Source organism: Rhinoderma darwinii, chromosome 3 (assembly GCF_050947455.1).
Source record: "Rhinoderma darwinii isolate aRhiDar2 chromosome 3, aRhiDar2.hap1, whole genome shotgun sequence".
Lineage (NCBI taxonomy): Eukaryota > Metazoa > Chordata > Amphibia > Anura > Rhinodermatidae > Rhinoderma > Rhinoderma darwinii.
In genome coordinates, this window is record NC_134689.1 from 174,686,879 (window position 1) to 174,713,925 (window position 27,047).

General features: G+C 39.1%; 1 protein-coding gene across 10 annotated transcripts in view; it reads right to left on the reverse strand.

Annotated features, from left to right (window-relative positions):
- The window catches only part of NRCAM (neuronal cell adhesion molecule), a 220,649-nt gene that overhangs the window by 12,064 nt on the left and 181,538 nt on the right, over nt 1-27,047 (reverse strand). For 3 of the 10 annotated variants that reach the window (XM_075857071.1, XM_075857061.1, XM_075857064.1), the window contains 8 exons: nt 26,152-26,377; nt 25,950-26,065; nt 24,879-25,083; nt 22,528-22,647; nt 21,361-21,546; nt 19,096-19,131; nt 8,221-8,277; nt 918-1,031 (listed from right to left, as the gene is read on the reverse strand). In XM_075857071.1, the coding sequence (XP_075713186.1) occupies nt 918-1,031; nt 8,221-8,277; nt 19,096-19,131; nt 21,361-21,546; nt 22,528-22,647; nt 24,879-25,083; nt 25,950-26,065; nt 26,152-26,377 (1,060 nt within the window). The remainder of the gene's footprint in view (nt 1-917; nt 1,032-8,220; nt 8,278-19,095; nt 19,132-21,360; nt 21,547-22,527; nt 22,648-24,878; nt 25,084-25,949; nt 26,066-26,151; nt 26,378-27,047) is intronic. The other 7 variants (XM_075857069.1, XM_075857066.1, XM_075857067.1 and 4 more) reach the window with 5 other exon arrangements.

Genomic DNA, 27,047 nt, shown 5'->3' on the forward strand with positions numbered 1-27,047 from the left:
GAGATGTCATTTCTATTCCATCTGCAAGGACCTTCTTCCCCCTATTTCTGCTTTGTTTGCAAGAAATATATAATCTCTGTATGTTCTTTCTGTAACCTTGATATGTTAGCAGAAGCCAAACATGAAGTTATCACATTCCTAATTATTTGTCTCTATCCCATCATTCACATACATATATGCAATTAACTCCCACACTCCTCCATTTAGAGACCAAAATGTGCAGGTGTTAAATTTGATGTAATCTAATGAAAAATTATAATATTACATTTGAAATGTATTGTATGTCTGCGATTGGCTCAGTTTGAAATTTTCTCATTGTATGCTATTGGCTGAATCAGAGTTATTGTCATATTGTTAATGATTGGCTGAAATCAAGCCTATTCCCCTTTTGAAAGATATTATTGTAATTGTTTTTGGCAATAAACCTCAGAGAAGTATTTTTGAGCATACAAGCAATGTCTGTGACTCTTACTTCTCTCCGATATATCGATAAAACCTATGATTTGGATCTGGATAAATTCCCAGAGTGAGCGTCGGTTGAAACACTCATCTAAATTCAGCCTAATATATTTTGAGCCATGTTTTCTTCCCTACTTATTCTGGGCTTAGGAGTCCAGTGGGTGGTGCTACTGAGTGATTGACAGCTATCTCTGTATGCTTGTTCATAAATAGAAGGCTGTCAATTTTTTGAGTAGGACCACCTACTGGAATACTAAGCCCACAGTGAACAGGGATTATAAAGAATAAAATACAGGTTATACTGAATCTTTTTCCACAAAAATATAAATCAATCTGTCCAGCTTCTCCTGCTCTATAACAGGCTGCCTACAGATCAGACTGCATGTTCAACATGACATGTTGCCTTAAAGGGGTGTTACATAAATCTAGGGGTATATTTTACTGAAATAGTTTCTTACTCAATTCTACATATTTAACAAAGAGCTTGGTATCTATGTTCTCAAAATTCCACACGACAGTAGCTGAGGTTTCCGCAGCAGTGACATTCTTGATCAGTGGAAAGACTGGATGAGCTAAATATCAAGTAAGAAGAAAGAAATTAACATTTACACAACATTTCTACATTGGAGGCATGCATCTCAACTTAGCGCTCAATTTCTGGAGACAAATAATAGATTCAATATAGGTTGCTTCAATATCAGATCTGAATCCATCTAAGATCTTTTGGGAAATGACTCAATTGTAAGATTATTAGTATTAGGAGACTGTAAAACTAGGGTTACCCAGCAGACTTTACTTTGGCGATATTAAATTGTGTCTTTTTTAATGTAAATAAAGCTTATTCATTGCTTAATGAAAAGGTCTGCCACTTTCTAATAACATTTACATTCTTCACCACGAACTCTGCTTGTAGTCAGTGAATTGAATCAGCTTACATACAGTTAGGTCCAAAATCATTTGGACAGTGACACAATCTTCATGATTTGGGCTCTGCATGTCACGTCATTGGATGTGAAATGAAACAACTGAGATGCTATTGAAGTGTAGACTTTCAGGTTTAATAATTCAAGTATTTGAACAAAAATATCCTGTGAAAGGTTTAGGAATTGCAACCATTTTTTTTACACAGCCTCCTCATTTGGGTTTCCTCCTTTGTGAGGATTTGCCAGGCCTTTACTGCAGCTGTCTTCAGTTGTTGCTTGTTTGTGGGTCATTCTTCCTTAAGTTATGTCTTAAAGAGGCTCTGTCACCACATTATAAGTGCTCTATTTTGTACATAATGTGATCGGCGCTGTAATATAGATTACAGCAGTGTTTTTTATTTAGAAAAACGATCTATTTTCACCAAGTTATGACCTATTTTAGCTTTATGCTAATGACTTTCTTAATAGACAACTGGGCGTGGTTTTACTTTTGACCAAGTGGGCGTTGTACAGGGGAGTGTATGACGCTGACCAATCAGTGACCAATCAGCGTCATACACTTCTCCCCATTCATTTACTCTGCACAGTGATCCTGCGTTATTTACTATGTGCAGCCACATACACACATATTAACGTTACTGAAGTGTCCTGACAGTAAAAAGAAGATAAAAGAGCAGGAAAAGAGCAGTATGGTATCGGCGCCAGGCTCAGGAGGACAAGGAACGAGGCCAGGTAAGTTTGATCAAGGAGATCTTTAATTCAAACGATGACGCGTTTCTGGACCGGACTGGTCCCTTCATCAGGTCAGTTAACAATGTTTGCACGTGTTATGTGCACATATATGCAGTAAAAAACCGGGAAAGAACCGATGCACAGCAGTTGATTTTTCATTCAAAATCTCAGAAGCCGTTACAGGATTGAAACCCTCTGCTTAAAATTTTAACATCAGGTTTACTCAAAACAATACATGTTATTAACATTATTCATATGCATCTATTCGTAGAAATATTTTCAACTCTTAGAATTTATTCTGGAGTTTTGCTGTAATGAATTAGCGTCCAAAAATTTGCATCTGATCAATATTTATTCCCATTTATAAAGTGGAAATAAAAATATATAAGCATGCATTTATAAAAACAATGTTATCACTTTGCTTATCTATGTATTGTCTGTAGTGTATATCGTACTTATACTTAATTTGAATCAATTTGTGACTCTTTCCATATTGATCCTCCGTATATCCCGTTTTCCACCCAAAAAGGGAAGGTGTAGGATGGAGATTTAATTATCATCACTCATATTCAATTGCTTTGTAATTAGAGGGACATAAAAAGGTATAAAAAATATTCATAATAATTTATAAAAATAGAAATTCAGGACTGCTTATTATACATTGCCTGCAGTAATGGCTTATTTGTAAAAAACAGGAAATCTGTGCATAAACCCAGGCATTTCTCTGTGCCCATATCTCATAAAAAATAGTTTCTAAAAATGGGAGTTCGTTATTACAATTAAAAACTATCAGTTTCCTTATATTCGTTTGGTGTGTATATATACTCAAGGAGAAATCTGTTTATGAGATGAAGACAGAATTAATGTGCAACTGTTCAAAACAGATTGGGGAGAAGTGTATGACGCTGAATGGTCACTGATTGGTCAGCGTCATACACTTCTCTCCACAACACCCACTTGGTCAAAAATAAAAACACGCCCATTTGGGCATTAAGAAAGACATTAGCATAAATCTAAAATAGGTCATAACTATGTCAAAATTGACCGTTTTTCTAAAAAAAAAACACTGCTTTAATCTACATTACAGTGCCGATCATATTATGTACAAGCTAGGCCACTTATAAAGTGGGGACAGAGCCTCTTTAAGCAAGTGAAAAGCATGCTAGATCGGGTTGAGATCTAGTGATTGACTTGGCCTTTACAGAATATTCCACTTCTTTGTCTTAAAAAAACAAAAACTCCTGGGTTGCTTTCGCAGTATGTTTTGGGTCATTGTACATCTGTACTGTAAAGCGACGTCCAATCAACCTTGCTGCATTTGGTTGAATCTGAGCAGAAAATATATCCCTGAGTTCTTCAGAATTCATCCGGCTGCTTCTGTCTTCAGTCACATCATCAATAAACACTAGTGACCCAGTGCCTTTGGCAGTCATGCATGCCCATGCCATCACACTGCCTCCACCATGTTTTACAGAGGATGTGGTGTGCTTTGGATCATGAGCCGTTCCAAGCCTTCTCCATACTTTCTCCCTCCCTTCATTCTGGTAGGTTGATCTTAGTTTCATCTGTCCAAAGAATGCTGTTCCAGAACTGGGCCGGCTTCTTTAGATGTTGTTTGGCAAAGTCTAAACTGGCCTTTCTATTTTTGAGGCTGATTAAGGGTTTGCACCTTGTGGTGAACCCTCTGTATTTGCTCTCATGAAGTCTTCTCTTTATGGTAGACTTAGATACTGATACATCTACTTCCAGGAGAGTGTTCTTCACCTTGGTAGATGTTCTGAGGGGTTTTTTCTTCACCATGGAAAGGATTCTGCGATCATCCACCACTGTTGTCTTCCGCGGACGTCCAGGCCTCTTTTTTTTTTTCAAGAACGTACGAAACTGTTGATTTGGCTACTCCTAACATTTGTGCTATTTTTCTGATGGATTTCTTCATTTTTTTCAGCCTAACGATGGTTTGTTTCACTTGCATTGAGAGCTCCTTTGACCACATGTTGTTGGTTCACAGCAACAGCTTCCAAATGCAAATGCCACACCTGGAATCAACTCCAGACCTTTTACCTGCTTAATTGATGATGGATTAACGTGGGAATAGCCCATGCAGTCCATTAAATAGCTTTTGAGATAATTGTCCAATTACCTTTGGTCCCTTGAAAAAGGGGCAGCTACAAAAAGTCTATTGTGTTTGCCTAGCAAAAAGTTTTTTTTTATATCTACAAATAACTTATTTAAAGGGGTTACCTGGGATTTTTCAAAATTGGCAGCAGAGCAGGGGATAGAATTATATAGTAAACTTAAAGGGGTTTTACCCTGGGCGATTATCGTGCAGACGAGCGTTTCATACAACACTCGTTACCGATACCGATACCGATACCGATGTTTACACAGGGCAGCGATCTGCAGATGAACGAGCAAATGCTTGATCATCTGCTGACCGTATCGTTATAAAAAAGAAATATATTATCGTTGTCGGCAGCACATGTCCCTGTGTAAGCAGGGAGACGTGCAGACGACATGATAATAATGTATGAGGACGAGCGACCGGAGTAACTGCCGCTCGTGTGACAGGAGCAAACGAGCTGCGATCAACGATGTCTTGTTGATCGGCGTTCGCTGCACCGGCCTATTGTCGGCCGGTGTAAAAGGCCCTTAACAGATACTCACTCCCTGTAGTGCCCACCGCTGAAGTCCCCTTTGCCGCTACTATGGTTCTAGAAGATCCTGCAGCGGTCACGAGCTGTTCATTGCTCATGTGCCGCTGCGGCCAATCGCTGGCCTCAGCAGTGCTGCTGCCATGAACGACACGTGACAGCTGAAGCCAACAATTGGCTACAGCGGCACGTGACTGGCACTTCAGGGGTCAGTAACTGTTCGTTTAGTATGTAATTCCATCCCCTGCCCTGCCGCCAATTTTGAAAAATCCTGGATAACCCTTTTAACTATTTATCTCCAAAAATTAAGATGTGTGACTACCACATGCTGCATGCATATCTCATGCTGTTTCTGTAATGTGTTCTGTAGAGATATGGAGCAGACACAGAGCGATTGGTCAACTTTGATTAATTCTTGTGTAAATTTTCGTTTAACAATTATGGAAGTGGGAACACATATTAGAAGCAGAACTATAAACCAATATGAAAGATGAACTCAGGTGCTATCCTTTATTTAGAAGGTGAAATGTTACTTTAAGGTCCCCTGCACACGGTCGTGCCCGTAATCACGGCCCGTGATTACAGGCACGGTCAGCCGCGGACATTCCCGCTGCATTTTCAGACCATGCTCCCATTATAAAGTATGGGAGCACGGTCCGTCAAATCAAAGAATAGGACATGTCCTATTGTGTTACGGATGCTTTTTACGGTCCGGACACCTTCCCCTAAATATATGGAAAGGTGTCTGTGCGCCATAGAAATGAGTGGATCAGTATTTTGATCCGCAATTACGGTCTGTAATTGCGGATCAAAATTACGGTCGTGTGCATGGGGCATAATCTAAAACTACAGCAAACTCCAGTTTAGTTCCAGGGTATTTTGGGTCTCCAAGCAAAGTCACCGTTTAGCCGTTTTATTATTTTATGACTTTTTTATCTTTTGTTCTCTCAACGTGATTTTTGCAGCGTTTTTTTGTGACCAATACGGGTTTATTTTGTTTTAAATGTTTTTATACACATAATTGTCGCTATTTTATAATTAGGCTTCTAGTTTGAAAAAAGTATGCTTTTTTAAACTCTAGTTGATTTCCCTGGTAATCATATAGCAGTACACTAAAATAGAGTTTTTATTCTCCTGTTCATTTTGATATATTACATGTCCAATTTAGGGTATAATATTCTATTATTTAGTTCTTATGTTTTTTGTTTTTTTTTGCAAGTCTGTCCCTCATAGATTATAAAAGATCATTGTGGTACTTTATTATTATTTTTTTATACTATACTTTTCATTGGTGCAGATTTAAGGATCACACACCATTAATAGGCGGTAATAAGAAATTAATATTTATTTACATATTGTGTTTTTATTTATGGCCTCTTCCTACAGGATTAATCTCTGCAGGCTTCTTCAGGCTTTATCCCTAATTCTCAGATATCTCTGAGCTAGTTGGTAGAGACTAACTGTAATCATATTTTTATACACTGCATACAGAGAAGAGGATAATTCTGCTCTATCACATTATATATATATATATATATATATATATATATATATATATAGTAGCAGCAGCTGGAGGACATTATACACCAGTAATGAGTAGTGTAGCTGTGAATCCAGCACTGGGGTGAGATATAACACTTAGGCTGGGTTCACACGAGCATGTTAACGTCCGTAATGGACGGAACATATTTCGGCCGCAAGTCCTGGACCGAACACACTGCAGGGAGACGGGCTCCTAGTATCATAGTTATGTACAATGCTAGGAGTCCCTGCCTCGCTGCAGGACAACTATGCCGTACTGTGATCATGTTTTCAGTATGGGACAGTAGTTCCACGGAGAGGCAGGGACACCTAGCATCGTACATAACTATGATGCTAGGAGCCCGGCTCCCTGCAGTGTGTTCGGTCCGGGACTTGCGGCCGAAATACGTTCCGTCCATTACGGATATAACATGCTCGTGTGAACCCAGCCTTACAAGGAGGCTGCTGCAGTGTTTTTGTGCGTGTCTTTGTATCTCTTTCTCACTCTGCTCCTGACACCTCCACCCCTTCCCTCTCCGTAGACTTCTATGGGCAGCTGTAACCTGATCTCTAAGTGACCAGATAGTCTATCTCATCTTGAGGAGATGGAAAAAGCAGCACATTTAGAGTGAGTGAACAGTTAGGAGGGGGATCTGATAAATGGAGAAAGAGGCATTTTTCTCTAATAAGATATATCACGAAGTTTCTTATATTCGCTTGTACTATTTATTTATGCAAAGTTTGTTGAAAAGTTAGTGACTATTTAGACAGGATCCATGAGAAACAAATTGTGGCATGTTAAATCGGAATACCTATTACTGACGTCTATTTTCCAGTTAATACTTCTCAGGAAAAATATGGGGCCGTAATATGGAATCGTAGGGCCACAGTACAGGCTTTGTGCGCATGGCTTTTCTTAATTAGTGAGAAAGACAATAGGATGCAAATAACCCTGCCAATTCTTGAGTGGTATACCAAATTAGAAGCTTCTATGTAAGAAGACTACAGCTATACTGGCGATATCCCCAAAGTTATTGCATCCATATTATTTAAAGTCCTAGTCGTGCAACAGTTATACGGCTGTTCATAGGGCAAGTATAACCCTTTGCTGCCAAATCCCTGAGCCTCTGGTACAAAGATCGGTGCTACGTATATGGTGCAACATGTTTACTTATATCTTGGTCTCCTTTAATTTAGTGCACAACATACAGATGAAGTATGTGAAAGTTATCATCAGTCTTGCCAGCTCTTTTACCACTTATATGCTGTGGATTTTAAAGAGACAGGGAGCAGGTGCTATTACAGATTATTTCCAGATATGCAGCTTCAGTATTTTTCTTTCTTGGCACTGCAGTCGCATCTTAAGAAGTAACTAGCAACACCAATTCCCAGTTACATCTAAAAGACAGGACTTATATAGTTTAAGGTAATTAAGAAAAATAAATCTGTCACTGCCCAACTGAGGTCACTGAAGGTGGATTTCATATTGTGCTTCCATCTAAAACAACACAGATATTACATTCACAGGTATCTAGTAACACTATCTATAGCCTTGATGTATACTTCACATTCTCCATATATAAAGTTTAATCCACCAAAGGGACTTGTTCTCTCTACTGGATGTGTTATGCATTGCATGCAGTAGAAGTCAATTGACAATCCTTAGAGATACAAGGTTTGGCTTGCTGCTTGTTACATCTCCAATTGACGGTTTCATGTAAAAGAACCAACACCTCCCCCACCAATAATTTCTTATGGCGTATGACAGGTTACCATTTTGCGAACTGCTTAGAAAACATTTGCCAGCATTTGTGGATCCTACTCCGTTTAGTGGATATAACTTTATCTTTGGTTATACTTTGCATGCATACTATCTGCAGAACTAGTGCATATCTATAATAGTATCTACCACACAAGAAGAAGAATGACAATACCCCTGAAGTGCGTTGGATGGATAGTGTACATAACGGTGGAAGTGGCAAAGGAGGAATCTGCCAGTTATCCAGCACCAGCATGGAAAGTAAGAGAGAAGCAGAGAGAGAAGTGCACTTCATCAGACTTATTACTGTCAATGACATCACAGGCTTACCTGTTAATAAACATATTCATGCAATTCATGCTTATCGTAGTGAAATAAAGTGTTAGAAAGCTGTGAAGTGAATTATAAGAGCTGTTATTTAGGCACCTAGTTACGCGCATTATCTTTCTTATTTTACACATTGTCATGAAAATAAATGAATAGTAAATTCAAATTGTGGTCGCCACCGTTCTTTTGTTAACTGTATTTGTATTCATAGTTATCACATTAAAATACAAAATGACAAATTTAATAAAAAATATGCAGCGCACAGATAACGGAATCCTGTGCAAATGTTTGCATGGATCTATGAATATTCTTATATAGGTAAGGGAGAGGTTATTTATTCACACCATAAAGAGTTACCCTGCCTGCTATTGGCATATGTATTAAATACCATTGAGTATCATTTCTAAACACAGACATCCCATAAGTGTACACAATGATATCACTATAATTACTTGTTCATTTTCGTGCATTTCAAAGAAAGGATTATATTTTTTGTTAGTTATGGTTTTTAACACTTGTAAGTAAATTAAATGAGAAGTAATATGAAGAGACCGAAAAAAACAAAACAAAAACAACAGAGTACATAGTCACCATGTCAAATTGTAGTGGTACAATATAACAATAATAATAAACAATAGAGCATTCCCGCTAGACCAGGGCTTCTCAAGCGTTTTCTACTGCTAACTATAGCAAGAACATGTTGATGTCTGGCCCTCAAAAGTGGTTAAAGTACATGACAACATGCACTATATTAGGACATATCACACTGTTCTTATTTTCCAGGCTTATATACAGAAGCACCAATACAGTATAGCGATATTCTTATAGAGCTGTCCAATTTGTTTAAATAATAACATTTTACATGTGAAAATGGCAATGACTGAGGTATTAGGAGCTTGGCACAAGAATTGACTTAGAAATAAACAAAACTTTGTGCACCTGTGTATGTACAAAATATATTTAGATTCTACCTAAAAGGACTTTATTGCAGTGCACATTATTACTAAATGTTCTGTCAGGGTATGTTCACACGGCCGTAAACGCCCCGAAAAACGACTAAAAATATGGAGGCTGAACGCCCCAAAACATCTGCCCATTGATTTCAATGGGAAAAACGGCGTTTCGTTCCCACGGGACGTTTTTTACGCGACCGTTTATAAAAAAGAACTGCATGTCACTTCTTAAGCCGTTTATGATAGTCTCAATAGAAAAACAGCTCCAAAAACGGGCGTAAAAATTTTTTATCAAAAAATGCTTGATGCTTTAAAAACGGTTGAAAAGCAGAGGCTGTTTTCCCTTGAAAACAGCTCCGTATTTTACGGTCGTTTTTTGTTTAGCGCGTGCACATACCCTAATACCACACAAAATAGTTGCTAATTAACATTTCCCATATGTCTACTTTAGAATGGCATAATTTTTTGAACATCCCTGGCCTTGTAACGTCCTACAAAAAATAAAAAGACCAATTCAGTTGTGAAGTGGCTTTAAGAGGCCTATACAATACAAACCACCATAAGTCACCCCATTTAAAAAAAAATGCATCCCTCAAAGTATTCAAAACAGCATTTAGAAAGTTTCTTAACCCTTTAGGTATTTCATTGCCAGGGTGCCGATGGGCTGCAAATCCCTCAAATGCAGCGATCGCGTTTGACCGCTGCATTTAAGGGGTTAATGGCAAGGATCGGAGCTAACTTCTGTCCCCGCCATTACAGCAGGGTGTCAGCTGTAAGATACAGCGGACATCCAGGGATAGTGGCACCGACTCAGCTTCGAATGTATACGGCAAAATGCGAGAAGCACTAGCTTTCCATGACGTATCCATACGACAAATGTCGGGAAGGGGTTAAAGATAGATACTGTAGCCTAAAGCTAGAGGTGCTAGACTGAAGATGAGCCAGATTATTCAATTACGTGCATACTTTTTTCTATAGATTTGGCGTATCTGGTCGCATGTTAGACTCCTTTCCCTTCTTTACACCACCTATTGAGTGGTATAATTTAGACCAGTATTTTGCACCTCAAAACTGGCACACGCTAATGATAAATCTCTAGCATTTCTCCAAATCCAAGGCCATATTCTTAGCATGGGAAAAATCAATGTTCCTTTTGGCGCACATATTAATAAAATTGGCCAACAATAGATTTGGCCAACAGTATATGCGCCAAGTAAATAGGTGCATGAAACTACAGAACTGAGGCACAAAGACAATAATACATCTTCCCCTATATTCCTCCATTGAAAAAAACATCTGTTCTTCTTTTGTCTGCGATGCCACAATTTGAAAGGTACGTACGTACGTACGTACGTACGTACGTACGTACGTACGTACGTACGTACGTACGTACGTACGTACGCACGCACGCGCACACACACACACACACACACACACTATATAGACAAAAGTATTCGGACACATATTACACATTGAATTCAGGTGTTTCATTCAGTCCCATTGTCACAGGTGTATAAAATCATCACCTAGTCATGCAGTCTGCCTTTACAAACATTTGTGAAAGAATGGGTTGTTCTAAAGAGCTCATGGAAATCCATAGTGGTAATAGGATGCCACCATTGCAACAAGTCAGTTCCTGAAATTTCTTTCCTCCTGGATATTCCATGATCAACTGTGAGTGGTATTTTTGCAAAGCGGAAATGTTTAGGAACCACAGAAACTCAGCCATGAAGTGGCAGACCACATAAAGTTAAAGTGAGGGCACGCCGAGTGCTGAGGTGCTTAGTGCATAAGAGTCACCAACACTCTGCTAACTCAATAACTGCAGAGTTCCAAACCTCTGGCATTAACATCTGCACAAAAGCTGCGTTGGAGCTTCATGGCATGGGTTTCCATGGCCGAGCAGCTACATGCAAGCCTTATATCATCAAGCACAATGACAAGTGTCGGATGGAGTGGAGTAAAGCACGCCGCCACTGGACTCTGGAGCAGTGGAAACGTGTTCTGTGGAGTGATATGTCACGCTTCTCTATCTGACAGTCTGATGAACGAGTCTTGGTTTTCAAGCGAATGCCAGGAGAACGTTACCTGCCTGACTGCATTGTGCCAACTGTAAAGTTTGGTGGAGGGATAATGCTATGGGGTTGTTTTTCAGGGTTTGGCCTAGGCCAGTTAGTTCTAGTGAAGAGTACATAGTTACATAGTTACATAGTTAGTACGGCTGAAAAAAGACACATGTCCATCAAGTTCAACCAAGGGACGGGAAAAGGGAAGTAAAAAATTTCTACACATAGGAGCTAATATTTTTTTGTTCTAGGAAATTATCTAACCCTTTTTTAAAGCCATCTACTGTCCCTGCTGTGACCAGCTCCTGTGGTAGACTATTCCATAGATTCACAGTTCTCACAGTAAAGAAGGCTTGTCGCCTCTGCAGGTTGAACCTTTTTTTCTCCAGACGGAAGGAGTGCCCCCTTGTTTTTTGAGGGGGTTTTGCATGGAACAGGATTTCACCATATTTTTTGTATGTGCCATTAATATATTTATATAAATTAATCATGTCCCCCCTTAGTCGTCTTTTTTCAAGGCTAAATAGGTTTAATTCTTTTAATCTTTCCTCATAACTTAGATTCTCCATGCCCCTTATTAGCTTCGTTGCTCTTCTTTGTATTTTTTTCAACTTTCTATGAACTGGAGCCCAGAACTGAACTGCATATTCTAGATGAGGCCTCACTAATGCTTTGTAAAGTGGCAATATTACATCCCTGTCCCGTGAGTCCATGCCTCTTTTAATACACGACAATATCCTGCTGGCCTTTGAAGCAGCTGATTGACATTGCATGCTGTTATTTCGTTTATGATTTACAAGTACACCCAGATCCTTCTCAACAAGTGACTCCCCCAGTGTAGCTCCCCTAGGACATATGATGCATGCAGGTTGTTCGTACCCAGATGCATAACTTTACATTAATCTACATTAAACTTCATCTGCCAAGTGGATGCCCAAACACTCAGTTTGTTTAAATCCGCTTGCAATTCATGAACATCTTCCATAGACTGAACTATATTACATAGCTTGGTGTCATCTGAAAAATAGAAATAGTGCTATTAATCCCAACCTCTATATCATTAATAAATAAGTTGAATAATAGTGGTCCCAGCACTGAACCCTGGGGTACACCACTTATAACCGGAGACCATTCAGAGTAGGAATCATTGACCACAACTCTCTGGATTCGGTCCTTGAGCCAATTCTCAATCCAATTACAAACTATATTTTCTAAACCTATAGTCCTTAATTTACCCATTAGACGTCTATGAGGGACAGTGTCAAATGCCTTTGCAAAGTCCAAAAACACTAAATCCACAGCGGCCCCTCTGTCTAGGCTTCTGCTCACCTCTTCATAAAAACAGATTAGGTTAGTTTGACAACTTCTGTCCTTAGTAAAACCGTGCTGTCAATTATAATGCTATTTATTGTCACATAATCCTGTATATAGTCCCTCAATAGCCCCTCAAACATTTTCCCCACGATGGATGTTAAGCTTACTGGTCTATAATTACCCGGGGAAGACCTAGAGCCCTTTTTTCAAAATAGGCACCACATTTGCCCTGCACCAGTCCCTTGGCACTATACCAGTCACTAGAGATTCTCTGAATATTATGAAAAGGGGGACAGAAATAACTGAACTAAGCTCCTTAAGAACTCTAGGGTGTATCCCATCTGGTCCCGGGGCCTTGTGCACATTTATTTTATTTAATTTAGCTTGGACCATATCTACATTCATCCAATTCATTATATCAACTGATGTATTAACAGCACTGGCACCGGCTACATCGGCTGCTCTTTCTTCTGTTGTATATACAGAGCTAAAGAACCCATTTAGTAACTCTGCCTTCTCTTGATCCCCTGTGACCAACTCCCCATTACCACTATCTAGGGGTCCTACATGTTCAGACCTTGGCTTTTTAGCATTTATATACTTGAAGAATTTTTTGGGATTTGTTTTACTATCCTTGGCCACCTGCCTTTCATTTTGTATTATTGCTAATTTTATTACATTTTTACAGATTTTATTAAGCTCTTTATATTTTACAAAGGCTGCAGATGTACCCTCAAATTTGTATTTTTTAAATGCCCTTTTTTTGTCATGTATTGCCCCTTTCACAGAATGTGTAAGCCATGTGGGATTTAAGTTTAGTCGTTTATACTTGTTACCGATAGGAATAAATTTTGCATTATAATAACCCAAAGTAGATTTGAAAATCTCCCATTTATCATTTGTCACATTATTTGACATTAGTTCTTGCCAGTCTATATCCTGAATTTCAGCCTTCATCCTGGGGAAATTAGCTTTCTTAAAATCAAATGTTTTTGCCCTCCCAGCCTGCGTTTGTTTTTTACAGTATAGGTAAAATGTAACTATATTGTGATCACTGTTACCGAGGTTTTCACGAACATTGACGTTCCCAACAAGCTCTGCATTATTAGAAATGACCATATCCAACAGAGCTTCACCTCTAGTTGGGTCTTCCACAAACTGGCCCATAAAATTTTCCTGCAACAGGTTGAGGAAATGTCTCCCCTTTGCAGTTGAAGCCGAACCATGACACCAATTAATATCCTGGTAATTAAAATCTCCCATTATCACAACAGTACCCGCCTGTGTAGCCCGCTCCATCTGTTTATATAGCTGACCTTCCATCTCCTCAGTTATATTGGGGGGTCTATAGATTACACCAAAAGTACTTTTTTCAGTGTTTACCTCCCTTTGTAATTCCACCCACAAGGTTTCAACCTCCTCACAATCTTCACCCACTATTGTCTCTTTCACACTTGCCTTCATATCATTTCTCACATACAGACATACACCACCACCTTTCCTATTTGTCCTGTCTTTCCGAAACAGTGTAAAACCCTGTAGATTTACAGCCCAGTCATGTGAAGAGTAAAGCCATGTTTCAGCAACACCAACTATATCTATATTTTCTTCCAGTACCAAGGCCTCCAGAGTCTTGTTAATGCTTCAGCATACCAAGATATTTTAGACAATTGTATGCTTCCAACTTTGTGGGAAAAGTTTGGGGTTCAGCCCTTCTCTGCTCCAGTATGACAATTCCCCAATGCACAAAGCAAGGTCCATAAAGACATGGTTGGGTGAGTTTTTATGGGCCAGTCAAGCTCTTCTACACCAGAGTCTTGACCTCAACCACCTCGAACACCTTTGGGATGAACTAGACAGAGATTGTGAGCCAGGCCCTCTCAGCTAACATCAGTGTCTGACCTCACAAATGCTCCTCTGGATAAATGAGCAAAAATTCAGACAAAGACACTCCAAAATCTTGTAGAAAACCTTCCCAGAAGAGTGGAAGCTCTTTTAGCTGCAGAGGGTGACCAATTCCATATGAATGCCTATGGGAACTCCTGTAGGCCTGATATGTAGGTGAGAATGTAAGACAAAATTATTATGGAGTTTAAATGAGAGCTTCAGTGAATCAAGAAAATCAGTCTTCAGTAAGCCCCCTCTAGGGGCAGATGCAGCTGGCAATAATGTCACCAGACTCCTATATATATTTATATATATAAGACAGCAGCAGGTGCTATTGAAACCGCTGAACAGTGCCACAATCCTTGTATATGCTTTTTGTTAAGGACTCTGTTCTGGTGACGGACAGATTACCTTTAAAAAGGTTTCAAAGATATGGAAACCTTTGGTGCCTTTTTTAATTTTTTTTTTAATGAAATGTATGCATTTTTGGATACTACTCACTTTTGTAATATGCTTTAAATTGGGTTATCTGGGATTTTAAAATTGATGAACTATCTTTAGGATAGGACATCAATATTAGATCGGTGGGGGTCTGATTCAGCACCCTGCCAATCATCTGCTTGAAGGGTCTGTGGCGGTCGTACGAGCGCCGCAGCCACTTTATTGTTTACATGGATTTAATTTTTGTTTGCACTCGCACAAGCTGTTACATTCAAATCTGTTGTGCAAGGTATTGCAGTACTGTCCTATTCACTTTTTACATTCACACTTGGATGGGAACAACAAAACTTTTTTTATATTTTAGAGGCAATAATTGCTAATTTTCAATATTGCTGTTTATAGACCACTTTTGTTTTTATACTGGTGCACCTAAATTAGCAACAGATCTAGGCTGTCCTCCATATACATCTACATTTTGTCAGTAAAAACCATTGTACATATGTTCATACATATGTCGGAATTCAACAACTGCTTTACCACACCCACTATTTTAAAAATGTCAGGGCTGACAGTATTTAGGGTAAAATATGGGGTAATATATGAATAAATATGTCATGCAAACAGTCCTTCGTATTATCTGGCACATTTACACCATTTCTGTTACCTATGACACATATAATTACATAGCAATTTGAAAAAGTCTGCCAAGTCCAACCTGTTACACTGCCAAACCCCAATAATTCCAGAAAAGGCAAAAACCACATTAGTATAAAACAATTTACCAAAGAGTGGAATAATTCGATCCTGCCCTCTACAGACAATTGGACAGATATCTCGATCAACATTCTACATTAATACCTGTAACCCTGTATATTGTATTTCTCAAGGAAGATGTCTAACCCTTTCCTAAATCCTGTGGGAGCATGTTCTGTAACGTTATAGTTCGTACAGTAAAGAAACGCATTAAAATGTTTAAATTAAATAACACTTTCCTTAGTTGCAAGCAGCGACCACATGTTCTCTGTGGGGTTAACCCTATTAAAGCCCTACGCGTTTCGTTTCTTCACCATTTTAGTACTGCAGTGAATCATCAGGGGCTTTGCAGTAAACATATTGAAATGACAGAACAGACAATACAGGAGTACTAAGATAATACAGGTGCACCTGTATCTTGTTAGCTTTTCATACAGCAGACCGTCACTGTGCTATAATTTAGTTTATCATCCATAATTACACCTAAAATCTTCTCAGTTGTATACTCACCCCATCATGGTAAAAACAACATATACATATTTTTACCCCAAAATGTATAACCTTATACTGAACCTCACATTGAACCCCATCTAGACAGTTTATCCAGAATCCTACTTTCAGGCCGGGTTCCCACGGGTCGGATATGCTGTGTAAAAACTGCGTAGCGTATCCGACCAGCAACCCGCAGCACCTTCCGTCAGAAAAACGCCACCACAATTGTGGTGCGTTTATTATAACGGAATTTCCGCTTGCGAAAGAAACCTCTCATACTTATCCCCACCGTCTTCCCTGCGCGTAGTCCGGCCTCCTACGATGACATTGCAGGCCATGTGACGCTGCAGCCTGTGGTTGGCTGCAGCAGTCACAAGGGATAAAATATCATCCCAGGAGGCCAGACTGCAGGAAGGAGGAGGGCGTTCTGGGTAAGTAAGATTTTATTTTTTCCTGAGTTTAGCTTTTTGTTGTGTAATCACTGCGAATTCGCCACAAAAGTCACAAGACTTGGCTTTAATCGGGAAAACCCGCAACAGAAAATCAACAAAAACAGCATAGATTGACATGCTGAAAAATTTAATTCCGCAGGTCAATTCAATGCATTTTTTTTCCGCAGCGTGGGCATGAGATTTTCTAGATCTCATCCACTTTGCTCCTACTGTAAATACTGTGGAATTTCTACACAGAATTCCGTTGCAGAAGTTCCACAGTGTTTACGCCACGTGGGAACCCGGCCTAAGTCCCATAAACAGTAAATGGAGCGGCGTTCTCGCATGCTAACCACCGCTCTATTCACACAGGGGACTTGGAGACCCACTTTCTCGTGATCGCTGGGGATCTCTGCAATCAGACCTCCAGTGACCAGACATTTATCACCTATCCTGTGAATAGATGGTAAATATTCCTATTAAAAAAAATTGCCAAAAATTACAAAAAAGTTAAATATAGATTTAAATATTCACTTGTTCATGTTGATGTATACCAAATTAATGTATAAATTACAAATATTGAGATACAATGTGTGGATAAAAACGTTTGTATCCTAATTATCCCTATTACTGATGCGATAGTCTCAGATCTCTTATTCTAGGAAATCGAGCCATCCTGGTATATGGAATGTTCTTATTCACAAAGGGCTCAAACAATAGATCTGTAATTTCTGTCTCTTACCTTCACCCAACAATATCATTTGGGCTATACATATGTAGAAAATCCTCGGCATAGGGAAATGACACTCTGAATATTAACAAGTTTAATTAGTGAATTATCTTACAAATGGAATTCTAATATCTTGGTAAACATGAAGGATTAATTACAGTTATTCCCCGGTGTAGGTGTTTCCCAACTACAGCCCTCCTGCCCACCAGACACTGTTTTGATCATGTACCTAATTAATCACCAATGACTTGGCACCTGTGCTGCCGACTATTCTGCCAAGACGATATTGTCATAGTCTGCATACAAAGCTATGAAGATTTCAATTTTAACATGACTTTTTTTTTTAGTTAGCAGTTTCTCTTGTGCTTTCACTGCCATCTGGTGGTAAATGTTTTAACAATTTGTGTGAGTTCACAGCTCTACAAAACGAGATTGAAGCCTTTTATCCCATATAAATTTCACTTAAAAAAGTATTTTGCATATAGTTTACAATGAACATTTGGATGCTACACACAAATGTACTGACCCATAATTAGATGACTGTAAACTTAAAGTGAGAATTAATTATAAACGTTTTTTTCTCTGTCCTCATTTCACATGAACCACATTTGAGTCTCTATTAAATTCCCTTAAAGGGATTAGTCCAGGAAACATTGTTTTCTACTTTTATGACCTGTCAATTAGACAAGTCATTAAATGATCCTAAGTGGGGGCCTAACTTCCACTAAGCTCCACAGTTACCAAAAACAGGGGGCTCCAAGTCCCAGTGCCCGAATAGAAAGTTAGCTGTGCTTGCGCCGATTGAGATTGGAAATAGCCAAATGGTCCCCTCATTCTCACTAGCGATGGGAGTCCCAGAAATCAGACTCATGTGAGTTATGACATACGGATATGAATGCCTGATCATAATTGGATAACGATTCCAATGTTTTCATAACCAATATAACTTTGGAATTCTACCGGCTGTCACTGGTGTGATTAACTTGTCACACAATATTCAAGGATACAGTAAAAGCAAAAATCACTAAAAATGTTTTGCTTTAAATACTATTAAAGAGAGCCCGTCACCGTCTAGTCTATGAAATGAATCACAAAATAAATTCAATATACTATAATGAAAAATTCACCTTTTTCCGTCTTCTGAATCCGCTGACAGAGTTCACTTACACCCAGGTGTTATAATGGAAGGAGTTTATAGAAGTGGTTGAAACTCACTAGCATGTGTAGAAATAGGTGTGGTATACAATTTATATGTGTCATTTAAGCCAGAGGTGGCAACCCAGGATGGAAGTAAAAGATGCATCCTTATCCATAATCAAGATTCAACCAATATGGTGCCCTCCAATCCTGGCAAGCAGGGGCACCAGAAGTTTGCAAAAACAGGCAAGTAAAACTATACAGTCATGCTTGTAACATGCATACAGGCAGAAAAGTTCCAAAAGGTGGCAAAAATGGTGAAAGGTCCTCTTTAAAACTAAGGCCGATGCATTGCTTTAATTCAACCATCACACTACTAAGTCAAGGACTCTATAAATAACACAATAAATTGCATCACCATCTTTAAAAGTGGCTTCTTTAAATGTGAAGGCTGATCCTCTTAGCACTTTGATGGAAGGCTTTCACAAACTTAGAAAAGCATGCAACATTCGATTTTACCTTTGCCTGCACCCACAGCAGGGGGGAGAAAATCAGCTTTAAATGGAAATAGAAGGAAACTAGATAAATTATATTAAGAACTTGATGTACATACAAATTCGGAAACTACTTTTTAGAAGAAAAATGTATTTGAACTAAATACCAAATCAAGCAATATAAAAAAAAACCACTAAGAGCTAACTGAAATTTGGATCTTTTTTAGGATCTAGCAGGTTTATACAATTCAAATTTTCACGTGAGCTGTGTGCTTGCTACCCACACACTAAAATAAAATAGATGTTGTAAGAATAAAAAAAATAAAAAAATCAATAGTGGTTATTATGGAGTTCTATACTTCCACCCCACCCCATCTCCATCTCAAAATGTCAGAACCAGAGGGGTTGTTTTATCAGACATAACCCATTCAGATCGTAGCTGCGGCGGAAAACAGTTGATCACTGTGGGTCATGGTAAACAGCTGATTTTGCTGAGGGAAGACAGACAGACAGAATGGCCGTCCATTTTATCTCCGTTCTGGCTCACAGTGCGAGGGGGTCCCCCTTCTATGAAATCTATATGTCCTAATAGGACATATGGACAGTTGTCTTCATGAGAAAAACCCTTTAAAGGCTCACAGCCATCCACCACCAGGATATATCACTACTGAGCCATTGTTTAGCCATGTGGCCCTCCCATAACATGCATGTTAAAGAGGTTTTCCCATCAGGGACATAAATGTCAGATAGATGCGGGACCCACCACTGGGACCCGCACCTATCTCCAGAACAGGGCCCTCTAAACCCCGTTCAGCCGATCTGTGTTGCGGCTGAAGCGCGTGATTGCCGACCATAAAGAAGATAACAGCGTAACTCAGTGAATGGCAGTTGCGGAAGCAGCGTAGCTTGCAAGCTACGCTGTTTCCGTAACTACCATTCAGTTCTATCTGACTTACGGAAACAATGTAGCTCAGTGAGCTACGCTGTTTCCGTAATGGTCAGAAATCTCATGCTTCAGCCGCAACACAGAGAGGTAGAACAGGGTTTAGGGGGCCCCATTCTAGAGATAGGTGCGGGTCCCAGAGGTGGGACCCGTATCTATCTGACATTTATGACATATCCTGTGGATATATCATAAATGTCTCTGATGGGAAAACCCCTTTAAAGAGGCTCTGTCACCAGATTTTGCAACCCCTATCTGCTATTGCAGCAGATAGGCGCTGCAATGTAGATTACAGTAACGTTTTTATTTTTAAAAAACGAGCATTTTTGGCCAAGTTATGACCATTTTCGTATTTATGCAAATGAATCTTGCAAAAGTACAACTGGGCGTGTTGAAAAGTAAAAGTACAACTGGGCGTGTATTATGTGCGTACATCGGGGCGTGTTTACTACTTTTACTAGCTGGGCGTTGTGTATAGAAGTATCATCCACTTCTCTTCACAACGCCCAGCTTCTGGCAGTGCAGATCTGTGACGTCACTCACAGGTCCTGCATCGTGTCGGCACCAGAGGCTACAGATGATTCTGCAGCAGCATCGGCGTTTGCAGGTAAGTCGATGTAGCTACTTACCTGCAAATGCTGATGCTGCTGCAGAATCAACTGTAGCCTCTGGTGCCGACACGATGCAGGACCTGTGAGTGACGTCACAGATCTGCACTGCCAGAAGCTGGGCGTTCTGAAGAGAAGTGGATGATACTTCTCATCAGAACGCCCAGCTAGTAAAAGTAGTAAACACGCCCCGATGTACGCACATAATACACGCCCACTTGTACTTTTACTTTTCAACACGCCCAGTTGTACTTTTGCAAGCCTCATTTGCATAAATACGAAAATGGTCATAACTTGGCCAAAAATGCTCGTTTTTTAAAAATAAAAACGTTACTGTAATCTACATTGCAGCGCCGATCTGCTGCAATAGCAGATAGGGGTTGCAAAATCTGGTGACAGAGCCTCTTTAAGCTTAGAAAGATGTGTGAATTATTTCAATAGAGCAATGTCAAACTTGAAACATGTTGAAACCATTTTCCCTGACAGGGAGAGCTAGGGAGAGGGTATGCCGGTCTTCATATACATATACAGAAGTACCTGTGGGCAGAATTCTAATACAAGCTGTAAGGGAACACAATGCATTAAAATCTGTGCATTGCAACCTGTGTGTGAGCTTTTTTATGTTTTATATAGAACCTATGCCTAAATTAATAAAATAGAACGTAATTTACCATAAATACATTATCATTGTGAATTAATTAAAGTGAAGGTCAGAGAGTAGATCTACAGAGGTACATACCCATCTTACCTTCATCCATTGCAGTTATTGCTTCTTGAGTACTTTGGCTTCCAGGTCCCACAGCAGTGTGCGCATAAAAGTAAAACTTATATCTTGTATTTTGAAGTAAATTTTTAAGAATGTAACTTGTTTCATTCGCAGGGATTGTAATTTCAACTGGTGGACTTAATTCATGTGTGGCATTTACTGGACGGAAAAAAAACAAACATTAATGTTATTAAAGTAACAACCATAGCAGTTATCACATCTATGCCCACACACAGGAATGAACAGAAAGGGGACAACCTAGCCTAGATGGATTCTGATACTTTTATGAGTTGAACCAGTAACACGGGGTGACTGTCTTAGGATCTTAAAAAGTGTCAACGACTCCATATTATCTCCTTTACCTATTTAGTGAACCTACTATCATTTAAAAATTAGATATCTAGCAACATCAGGTTCGAAATGAGTAATAAGAACAGTAATTGTAACCTGTTTTATTTATGTAAAGTGGTAATGGGCAGATTGCCCCCCTCAAGAACCCCGATAAAAAAACTGTCTGTAGCTGAAATGCATCTGTAAGCCAGTCTCACTTGCAGTCACATGACCTTGCTTCTTGTGTTTATCTCCTACTTGTGTGACATTCTGTACACTGAAAATCTTTTTCCCCTACCTGTAGTTTACAGGACATCACATGCCTCTTATCTCCCCTGCTCTTTCCACCCCCACTTGTTTCTGAAGGGATTGTGTTTCACATGCTGGTAAGCAGATAGTGCAGTGTAACGCAGCAGAACGGTGTCTCAGTAGCAGAAAGTGATTAATTAAAGCACTACCTTAAACCTTGTAATGAGCGCATGCAGGCAGCTGTGAATATAGGAAATCTCTTTGAGAGAAGAGAGAAATTATGGAAACTGTGGTCCCTTACATTTTAATCCGGCTCACAGCATGCCCTAACGTAATAAAAACAAAACAAAGCTGGGCAGCATACTGAATTGAAATATAACTACTTTATAACTATGGTGGCATCATCTGGTGAGAATTTAAACACATATGGGTACTTTTCTGTATTTTTTTTTATAAGTTCAGAAAACATTTTTAAATACAATACAATTTTATAGTTCTCTAATTGAGAAAAACAGACCATATCCATAATGTCCAAAAGTGCAAATATTGTACAAGACTTACTTGACTGGTACTTTAAAGTATATTGAGTCAGGACGCCATTTGGATGTACAGGTGGGCTCCACGTCAGTGTCAAGGAATCAGGAGTTTGGTGTGAAATATGTAAAAATGCCATACTAGGAACTATAGAAACAAAAATTATTAACTTTTCTGGCTGTTTATTTAAAATATTCACAATTTACTATTAAATTTGGTACACAATACTTGATAAGGATACAAATCTCAGTGAAGAAAAAAGTACATGTAAATGAAATAAATCAGCAGCTTAATACCAGGGAAAGGCATATTCTCTAACAAAATATTAAAACACAAAACTCACAACATCTAATGTCCAAAAAAAATTGCTGTCAGATTCATTCGATCTATTTTATATTAGTTTCTATGTACCTCAACAGAGAGATGATGAATAATCAAATTATTAAGACATAATTGTATATGTCCAAGGAAGAGGGTACTCGTGTTGTATATTTGAAAGTAAATCTTTTCCATGCTGTGGCCCCTCTCTTGAATTATTTTATAATAAAGGCATACTACAGTATGCATCAAGCATTTTACTAATAGATTTCCTTAGAGTCAGAGGCTCAAAACTCTGGTTTTATGACATGGAGTTCTGAACTCCCTGGTCCCCAGAGTTAAATGTTATTATTCGGGTGCTGCTAGGGGGAGCCAATCTCTAAGTTAAGTATGGACTCTATTGAAACATCTACTGTTTATTAGTGCTTTACATTATCGGAGGGCCAATCCATGTGGGTGACTAGCAGGAAAAATACATAACCTTTCATACTGGTCCCACTATTCTCCAATTTTAAAATTAAAGAGAACATCTCACCTCTCCTGACACATCTGTTTTAGTAAAATTTATATTCACATATGAAATAACAATGCGGGAGCATCTTTTTTTAGAACCTTGCATTCTGCCATTCCTCTATACATTGACAATTGGGTGTTACCATTCCTCTTGTCAGTGGGAAGTGTCCCTACACACTCACAAAGTCCAAACAGTGCTAACAGACTCAGAGTGTGTATGGATACACCCTATTGACAAGGGCAATGGTAATGCTCAGTTGTCAATTGATTTTTATATTTAAGGGAGAAAAAGAAGAATGGCGCCATGCAGGATTCTAAGAAAAGATGCTTCAGTATTGTTATTTCGTATTTACTAAGGTTGGATTCAAACACACTGTTTACTTATGGTTTTCACTGCATGTTTTTGCAAGTTTTTCCCCCGAAAAACGTTGTGGCCAGATGTAACTTTAAATTCTATGGTTACATATGAGAGTCTGCATCCACAGCATTTTGGTTTTTTGTTTTTTTTTTAGGTCAGGGGTGTTTTTTTCAAAACATAGCATGCTCTAGGTATGGTGTTATTTCTGGCATTTTTTCAAATGGGCTTTTCTATAGGACTTCAAAATGGCAGGAAAAAAATCATGTCCATAACACAAAATAAAAAAACATCCCCATGTGTATCAGAGGCCTAAAAATGACAAATCAGGAGAACCAAGAGGTCCTCTTTAATACAAAACTTTAATTATATATCCTGTACTAGGAACTCACCAGTTGCAGCACTAGCCAATTTAGAACATAAAAAGGTAGTTCCTAATGAATAACTACAATTAAGTTTTCTGAAGTGACATTACTCTTTAATTGTAAGGATTTTACAGAGACAGTATAAGGCATAGCCTATACTCAGTGTTTACAAAGTAGTTCTGCATATGCGTTGCCAAAGCTCCTATTGCATACACCGAAACATATCCATATGGCCCTAGAGACCCAAAGGATGCAAATATGTTCAGTGCATTCCCTGGGAAAATTCCCTGGTGTATACGCCGACCATAAAGCCTAAATTTGATGTGAACAGTTTCCACACATAGTTCCTGGGGTCCAGTGTTATCGTGCCCCAGTCATTTATACCTACCTACCTATTTGCTCTTGCCCTGTACTTGTTCAAGTTTCATGAGCATGAAGCTTCCTCTTCCTGCACTGATCTCTGTGCTACAAATCGGAGCAGAAATGAGGAATCACTGCGATGGGAGAAAGCAGCTTCTGTGATCTCAGGCAGAGGACAAGTTCTGTCATCTAAGTACTCCTGAAGATGACGTTAGGGACCTTCATGTTGTACCTCACTCAACAGGGAAGGGGAGACATCTGCCCCCTAGGTTGTTGCCTGTCCCTAGTGGTCTCTTCAGGATCCACACATTTCATGTACTTAGCAAAATATTGCAAGGACTAAACAAATAATTGTGTTTTTTCAATGTTTGGCCAAACATTTACATTTTTTAGAGGTTGAATTAAAGTTTCTGGATGGGCTAGTTGTGAATCCACTACCTGCACAGCCCTGATGAAAAATTTATTACCTCCTTCTGGGGTTTCAAAGTATTTATCTTTGCTAGAAGGACCTTCTCCCTTTCCATTGACAACTCTAACATTGAGAACGTAGTTGGTGTTGGGCTGCAAACCAGGTAGCATCCCATGTGTCCTGTTTCCAGCAAATGTCAGCATCCATTTTTCTATGTGCCTCTGATTTCGGTTAGTTTTGTTCTGTGCTTTCCAATAGTAGACCTGTAATGTTCAAGTAACCATGAAACATTGTCATTATTAATATTAACCAAGTAGAATGTACAGTAAATTAAACTAGGATTGATTAATATATTTAACATCTTAGAAACCTAATTACAAGAGTTGTACATTTTATGGTATAATTATTTTATTTTTCCCTGTATGATATTTGTATTGTGCTGCTTGTCTTCTTAAATGCCCTATAAACTAAAAGGAACACACTGTCCCCTCGAGTCCTGCACAAGGAATAACACAATTTTTGCTGCGAGTGTTGCTTTTAAGTAATATTCCGGAAAAAATGTAAAATTTGTGGCTACCTCATGTAGTGGTTTCAGACCCCTGACTCTGAATCTCTTCAAGTAACGCCAATAGCAGGCCTTAATGAGAAAGTCATGCCCCACCCCCTCACTTTCTGTATTGTGTGGAAGAAGTACTGGGTTTGGGATCATGCGTGGGGAAGTGGTGGTGGATTTCTGAGTGGTGCCACCAGGGGAAATAGCCCAGCGAGGGTGGAGAGAGAGCCAAAAGTCCAAGCATAAATAGTATTTTGCCAGAAATGTTTCTTTAGGTAAATGTATTCTCATTTTAAGCAAATAATGTACACTTTCTGACAAACCAACACCTGTGGGGAGTAATTTGTGTTAAATTAAAGAAATCTGATTTAAAAAAAAAAAAATAATAATAATTGTCTAATACCTTAAGAGACTAGTAGAATGCAAAGTGCTGAATACAGTTTTAAATGTATTCTTTAACAAGAATCTATTTTCATCTATCTATCTATCTATCTATCTATCTATCTATCTATCTATCTATCTATCTATCTATCTATCTATCTATCTATCTATGATCAAAACAAATCAAATGCATACCCTATATCCCTGCAGATGACCTCGAACAGTTGTCAGAGGGACAGAATCCCACTGAACCTTTGCCAGAGTAGTGTTAATGACATCCACCTCAACATTACCGGGTGCAACCATTGGTACTGATGGAGGAAAAAAAGGGAGTTAGTACTTGGTACTTTGTTTGTAATAATCTTCATTTAGGCCCTAAAACTTTTAGGATACTTACGATCTTCTCCTGAATGTCCAATCACAACAGCCGGTTCTGGAGCATATCCAAGATCATTCATAGCTTGAACCGTTATTTCATATGGTACAAAGGTTGGAGTGCCAGACACTATGTACTTGGAAACATTTGCCACAGGTACAGATGTCCACTCTTCATCAAAATCTTTCTGCCTCCAGCTGACTTTGTATTGAAGGCCAGGTCCATTGGAATCAAAGCCTTTCATAGGCTGTATGAGTCAGGATGAAAAGCAAGATGTAATTTCTAATCATGTAAACGATAAAGTTTGTTTGACAGACTGTTCAGAATTTAAGGGGTTTTTCACATTGGACACTCTCTTTCTGTTAAAAGGGCACCTGAAAAAAAGCAGATCACAGGGTATCCTGCTGCAGGGACCTCTAAAGATCAGCTGTAATCTGTAAGGGAACCAGACTGCACGTTTCCACTTTCTCTGTATTGCCACCACAGATGAAATGAAGCAATACACAGTTCCCATTAAAAGCAATGGTCTGTCCATGTAATGCATGGATGTGCCAGGGTTAGGAAGGGTCTGTGTCTTTAAGATCACCATGACTACTGATCTAGCTTCTGGACGGTTCTGTTTACTTCCTGAGCTTATCCCACTTCTGTGTTTTCTTCCTGTCAGATGTAGGTTGGGGCATTTCTACCTGGCCTCCTCCCTCTTTCTTTGCTTGTGAATTTTCTCCTTTCTTAGGTGTGGTGATCAAGCCCTCACTTACCCTGTGCCCTAGACTTTTGGACTTCTTGGAAACTGACCTCGGATAGCCTCTCGTTAACCCCTTGTTTACTGATTTTGATTATCTGCTCCTGGCTGGTTTTGACCTCTGCTGTACCAGATTTCCACTTGCTCTGTTTTGGACTTTCTGTTTACCCTCTGG